This window comes from Lactuca serriola, chromosome 7, assembly GCF_051521515.1.
Source record: "Lactuca serriola cultivar US96UC23 chromosome 7, Lser_US96UC23_V15, whole genome shotgun sequence".
NCBI lineage: Eukaryota > Viridiplantae > Streptophyta > Magnoliopsida > Asterales > Asteraceae > Lactuca > Lactuca serriola.
Window position 1 is genome coordinate 207,216,901 of NC_136414.1, and position 6,912 is coordinate 207,223,812.

Consider the following 6,912-nt stretch of genomic DNA (forward strand, 5'->3'; position numbering starts at 1 on the left):
GTCTAAGGTTAACGTACCCAATCCAGTGTATTAACGGGTAAAAATCCCACCACTTGCTAATCGAACTAGCAGTGGCACCCACAAAAGTGGAGATTCCTAGTTGCCTAGGAAGAAGATTCCAACTAACGGGGATCAAACCCATTTGCTTCAAAAAAATAACCACTTCAAAGGAAAAAATCCAATGAATTCTGGGATAAACCAGAAAGCAAATATCAATAAAAGAATCCCTAAGGATCCAAAAGTGGTTGTTTTTATGAAGACAAAGGAAACAACCAACCTGTATGTGGTACAGTTTAAGGAAAACGTACCCAATCCGTGGTATTACCGGGTGATTATCCCACCACTTGCTAATCGAACTAGCAGTGGCACCCACCGAAGTGGAGACTCCAAGTTGCCAAGGAGGAAAACAACCAATAATGGGAATCAAACCCATCTGTATCAAGAAAAGAACCACTTCAAAGGTAAAACTACCTATGAAATCCGGGATAAACCGGATAGCATTAACCATATGAGTATTCCAAGACAATAAAAAGTGGTTGTTTTATGTAAAGAAAGGAAACAACCAACCTGAATGTGGTACAGTTTAAGGAAAACGTACCCAATCCCTGGTATTGACGGGTAATTATCCCACCACTTGCTAATCGAACTAGCAGTGGCACCCACCGAAGTGGAGACTCCAAGTTGCCAAGGAGGAAAACAACCAATAATGGGGATAAAACCCATTTGCATGAGAAAAACCACTTCAAGAGGCAAAATCCTCCAGAAAATCGGGATCAAACCGATATGCAAAACAATTTTTAAAGGAAAATTGCTAAACCCAAAACCATCAATTCCTTTAAACATCAGAATAGTCATGGTTCTTCTTTCCCACAGGAACACCCCACTTCCTTTTGACTTCATTGTCAAACCCCAAAACTTCACCTTTGAAACCAATAAGCTTGAGACGAATTTCTTCAAAAATATTCAAAATAATTTTTTCCTCCACATTCTTTCCTTTTCTAAACAATCTAGAATTTCTTTCTTTCCAAACATGATACACAGTGGCAGCAAAAGCAATTTTCATGATGAAAATGCTAATGTTATTTCCTTTGAAAAGAATCGTAAGATCTTCAACAAGTTCTTTCCATCCACTAGAATTATTTTGAATCTCCACTCTATCTTTCACCACATCCCAAATAGAAGAAGAATAAGGACATTCAAAAAACAGATGTGAGTGAGAATCTGGCTGAGTATTGCAGAAAACACAATTGAGATTTTTCTTCTTGTCCCAAAATCTCATCCTGTCTTGAGTCAAAAGTCTCTCTTGAATGGCAAGCCACAAAATGAAGCTATGACTTGGAATACGATGCTTGAACCAAACAAGATGAACCCAAGAAACTTTATTCCCAAAATCATACAAATCATCACAAACTTTTTTAATGCTAAATTCTATCTCTTTCCCAGCATTGTTCCTCCACATAACCTTATCAGTCTTAACATCATCAAGAATCGGTAATTGATGGTCCTTGAGTTGAGGAATAATATTACACCAATCTTCCGGCCAAAACCAAGAACTATCAATCACAACATCTTTCACCTTATCAGAAATATTGAATCCAGCACTTGTTATTTCTCTCGGGGACAACACATAAGAAAAAGGGCCAAGAGGGTGCCAATCATCATACCACATGTATGTAATTTCTCCATTACCAATCACATTACAAAAATGATCACGACAAACCGATTTCAACTTTATCAAATTCCTCCAGCTCCAACTAAGACCATTCTTTTTCTCAACATCCCAAAAGCTTCTTCCTTTTAAGAGATTAAACTTAACCCACTTAACCCAAAGAGAATCAACATCAGAAAGAATCATCCAAATTCGTTTGGAAAGAATAGCTTTATTCCACATTCTCAAACTTCTTAGGCCCAACCCTCCATTAGCAACAGGTTTGCATATAGCCGACCAAGCCACTTTTTCTCTTCCTTTTTTCGATTCATCATGGTTCCACAAAAAATTCTTCATCATCTTTTCAATTTCCTTGATGACACTCATAGGAATAAGCATACTGGAAGCCCAATACACAGGAAACGAAAAAAGCACTGAAGAAATGAGCTGTAATCTTCCAGCATAAGATAAAAACTTATTCCTCCAATCAACTATTCTTTTCCTGACTTTATCAACCAGCCTCTTACAATCTCTAATAAAAAGTCTCATAGAAATCAATGGCAGCCCCAAATAACGCATTGGTAATTTACCCTCCACAAAAGCAAGAGAGTCAAGAATTTTCTTCTTCATATTAGCCTTCACATTTCCAAAGAAAATATGACTTTTAGCAAGATTAGGATTAAGCCCAGCCACACCAGCGAATTCATCAAGAGCCTCTTTGATCACCTTAACAGAAGCTTTATTACCATGACAGAAAATCATTAAATCATCTGCAAAACAAAGGTGAGTAATCTTTTGCTTTTTACAGCCCCAATGGTACTTGAAAAATTTCTCATTACGAATCTTTCTTTGCAGAATCAAATTAAAAACCTCCATCACAAGCGTGAATAAATAAGGAGACAAAGGACAACCTTGCCTAAGCCCACGTTTGCCATCAAAATACCCATAGAAGGAACCATTTATACTTAGCATGAATGAAGGAGTCGTCACACAACACATTATCCATTTAATCATGACAGGATGAAATCCAAAGAAAAAAAGAATGTCCTGGAGAAAAGACCAATTAACCGTATCATAAGCTTTTTGTATGTCCACTTTCATGGCACACCGAGAAAACCCACGATCACGATGATATCCTCGAACTAATTCTTGAGATAACAAAATATTATCAATGATTGAACGACCAGGAATGAAAGCCGACTGATTATTTGACACAATGAACCTCAAATAATCCCTTATACGACCAACTATTATTTTACTTATACATTTGTAGATAACAGAGCAGCAAGAAATCGGCCTGTAATCACTAACTTTCCCAGGAGTATCAATCTTGGGCACCAAAGCAATCACCGTAGCATTAACTTCTTTGAGCAATCTGCCATTACAAAAAAATTCCTTAACAACTTGGCACAGGTCATTCCCAATAACATCCCACATGGATTTAAAATTTTTTGCAGAAAAACCATCAGGCCCCGGAGCTTTATCATCTTCTATATCAAAAAGCGCACTTTTTATTTCCTCATCAGTGACCACTTTAACCATATCAGCAGCATGCACAAGATCAAGTTTCTTAGAGAACAAAGAAGAAGGATTATCAATAACAGCACAAGGTATCTCGGTTCCCAGAAACTCACTAAAATATTTAATGAAAACATTAGGAACATTTTCACCCTCAACCCATTTTCCTTCTTCATTCAAAACAGCACGTATGCTATTTCTATTTATTTTGCCTTTGACAATTTTATGGAAATATTTTGAGTTGCTATCTCCCTCCTTTAACCAGCTCACTTTCGCCTTTTGCTTTAAAAAACACTCTTCTTCTGCATGAGCCTTATTTAATTCACCAAGAAAAATAGCTTCCAACTCCCTAAGATCTGGATTAAACGGATCTTTATCAAGATCAACTTGCACAGCATCAAGCTCTTTTCGACAATGAGTAACCTTCTCAGACAGATGACCTTGATCTTTAAATAATTTCCGTATTGGCTTTTTAAGAATCTTGAGTTTTTGAACTAGCTGAAACATCTTTATTCCGTTAACTTCATTTCTCCAATGAGTTTCAACCAAAGGTTTTAACTCATTACAAAGAGTGAGAACATTAGGGAATTTAAACGGTAAGACTTTATACTTCATCTTCAAAGGAATTTTAATAATCACAGGGCTGTGATCAGAAATACCGTAAGGAAGGAAAGAAGCATAAATGGTGGGAAAATCCTCAATCAATCTGCTGTTTCCCATAACACGATCAAGCTTCTTTAGAATGCCATTACTTCCACGAGGCTTTTGGTTCCAAGTGAAGTTCAAACCATTGCAGTTTATGTCTTGAAGATCAAGGCTGTTAATGCAATCAAGAAAATCCACCATCCCATTTGTGAGTCTAGACGAACCCGCTGTGCTTTCATTCAGATTGAGAATAACATTAAAATCCCCTCCAATAACCCACGGATCATCTTTAACAAATCCCTTATGATTCTTGAGAGAAGACCATAAAACTTTTCTTTCAGTATACTTATTGGCAGCATAGACAAAGGAACAGAAAACATATTTATTATTGTTTGGAAAACTAATTTTGCAATGTAAAACTTGATCATTTTGATCAATCAAGTTTACATCAAAGAGATTAGAGTTCCATCCAACAATAATTCGAATGGTATTTCCAGAAATACCCTTATTAGCTATCCACTTCCAAGATCCAAAAACCTTATCACACTTCTCTTTCAGTTTACTAACACTGACTTGAGGCTCAAGAACAGCAAGTAAACTCAAATTATTCCTCTTTATTAAACTAATTAACTCTTTTTGCTTAGGAGATTGATTAAATCCCCTAATATTCCAAATTCCAAAACTAAACACCATTGGAATAAGCTTCCATATTGGTATCATCCTCAGGGATACCACCTAAAACTTCCATTTGGTCTACAGTGTCCAGATAGTCTAAATCAGCTTCTGCAACACCCTTGGAAAAATCAAATTGATTTTCATCTTCCACATCCTTTAAAACATCAAATTTATTAGAAGAAAAGAGATTCACAGAATTTCCATCTTTTACATTTTGCTGAATCCGATCAAAATTAGAGCTAATTTTGATACCACCCCCTGAATTCGGAATATATTTATGATCTCCTCCAGCCCTTATCATCGCTTCTTCTTCCTTTTTATTTTCTTGAATATTGTAGTTCCCAGAAATTATCCCCAATTTATTCTTATTTCCCGAAACAGCCCCTGCATCATTCTCTTTTTTAAAAAAATTATTATTCTTATTTTTCTGCCCCTGTTCCACTTTTATATTTTTGAAATTACTTCCTTGCCCTTTTTCATGTGAAGAAACCCCTTTATAACTATTCCCTCCTTTATTCTTCCCGTTATACCCCTGAGAACTATTACTTCCTATTTTCCCACCTTGTTCTATTCCAAATCTAACATTTTTTGAACCAATCCCATTTTGCCCTTGAAAGCGATTCCCAGAACTAGCACCAGAATTTCCATAATTTGAATTATTCCCATTATGCCCCTGCATGCGATTTCCATTACCTGCCCCAATTCTTCCATTTTTCGAAAAATTCGCATATTGCCCCTGGTTCAATTTATGATTATTTCCAACAGCAGCTTCTTTAGAACTAGCATTCAAATTATTTCCTTTGTTTTTCTTCACCACAGTTTCAAACCCATCATTTTTCTCCTTAACTTCTTTGGTTGTAGCTAACAGAACTTCCATAAGATCAATTGTAACTCCTTCTTTCCCTTTTTCAATTTTGCTTTTCTCCTCTTCCTCTATCTTTTGGGTTTAGGGTTTAGGGTTTAGGGTTTAGGGTTTTAGGGTTTAGGGTTTAGGGTATAGCGTTTAGGGTTTAGGGTTTAGGGTTTAGGGTTTAGGGTTTAGGGGTTAGGGTTCAGGGTTCAGGGTTCAGGGTTTAGGGTTCAGGGTTCAGGGTTCAGGGTTCAGGGTTCAGGGTTCAGGGTTCAGGGTTTAGGGTTTAGGGTTTAGGGTTTAGGGTTTAGGGTTTAGGGTTTACCCTCCACAAAAGCAAGAGAGTCAAGAATTTTCTTCTTCATATTAGCCTTCACATTTCCAAAGAAAATATGACTTTTAGCAAGATTAGGATTAAGCCCAGCCACACCAGCGAATTCATCAAGAGCCTCTTTGATCACCTTAACAGAAGCTTTATTACCATGACAGAAAATCATTAAATCATCTGCAAAACAAAGGTGAGTAATCTTTTGCTTTTTACAGCCCCAATGGTACTTGAAAATTTTCTCATTACGAATCTTTCTTTGCAGAATCAAATTAAAAACCTCCATCACAAGCGTGAATAAATAAGGAGACAAAGGACAACCTTGCCTAAGCCCACGTTTGCCATCAAAATACCCATAGAAGGAACCATTTATACTTAGCATGAATGAAGGAGTCGTCACACAACACATTATCCATTTAATCATGACAAGATGAAATCCAAAGAAAAAAAGAATGTCCTGGAGAAAAGACCAATTAACCGTATCATAAGCTTTTTGTATGTCCACTTTCATGGCACACCGAGAAAACCCACGATCACGATGATATCCTCGAACTAATTCTTGAGATAACAAAATATTATCAATGATTGAACGACCAGGAATGAAAGCCGACTGATTATTTGACACAATGAACCTCAAATAATCCCTTATACGACCAACTATTATTTTACTTATACATTTGTAGATAACAGAGCAGCAAGAAATCGGCCTGTAATCACTAACTTTCCCAGGAGTATCAATCTTGGGCACCAAAGCAATCACCGTAGCATTAACTTCTTTGAGCAATCTGCCATTACAAAAAAATTCCTTAACAGCTTGGCACAGGTCATTCCCAATAACATCCCACATGGATTTAAAAATTTTTGCAGAAAAACCATCAGGCCCCGGAGCTTTATCATCTTCTATATCAAAAAGCGCACTTTTTATTTCCTCATCAGTGACCACTTTAACCATATCAGCAGCATGCACAAGATCAAGTTTCTTAGAGAACAAAGAAGAAGGATTATCAATAACAGCACAAGGTATCTCGGTTCCCAGAAACTCACTAAAATATTTAATGAAAACATTAGGAACATTTTCACCCTCAACCCATTTTCCTTCTTCATTCAAAACAGCACGTATGCTATTTCTATTTATTTTGCCTTTGACAATTTTATGGAAATATTTTGAGTTGCTATCTCCCTCCTTTAACCAGCTCACTTTCGCCTTTTGCTTTAAAAAACACTCTTCTTCTGCATGAGCCTTATTTAATT

General features: G+C 36.6%; 1 protein-coding gene across 1 annotated transcript; it reads right to left on the reverse strand.

Annotated features, from left to right (window-relative positions):
• Positions 1–835: 835 nt before the first annotated feature.
• Positions 836–5,363, reverse strand: LOC145064751 (uncharacterized). The gene is made up of 2 exons (XM_079012126.1): positions 4,502–5,363; positions 836–4,443 (listed from the first exon to the last, which is right to left on the reverse strand). Exons 1-2 carry the CDS (start codon positions 5,361–5,363, stop codon positions 836–838), a joined length of 4,470 nt encoding a protein of 1,489 aa, XP_078868252.1.
• Positions 5,364–6,912: the final 1,549 nt, after the last annotated feature.

Excerpts from the sequence above, each read along its gene's own strand:
- LOC145064751 (XM_079012126.1), bottom strand. The coding sequence starts at position 5,363 with ATGGAAGTTCTGTTAGCTACAACCAAAGAAGTTAAGGAGAAAAATGAT. Across the intron at positions 4,444-4,501 it reads TATGGAAGCTTATTCCAATG|AGTTAATTAGTTTAATAAAG; the intron begins GTGTTTAGTTTT and ends CTAAGCAAAAAG.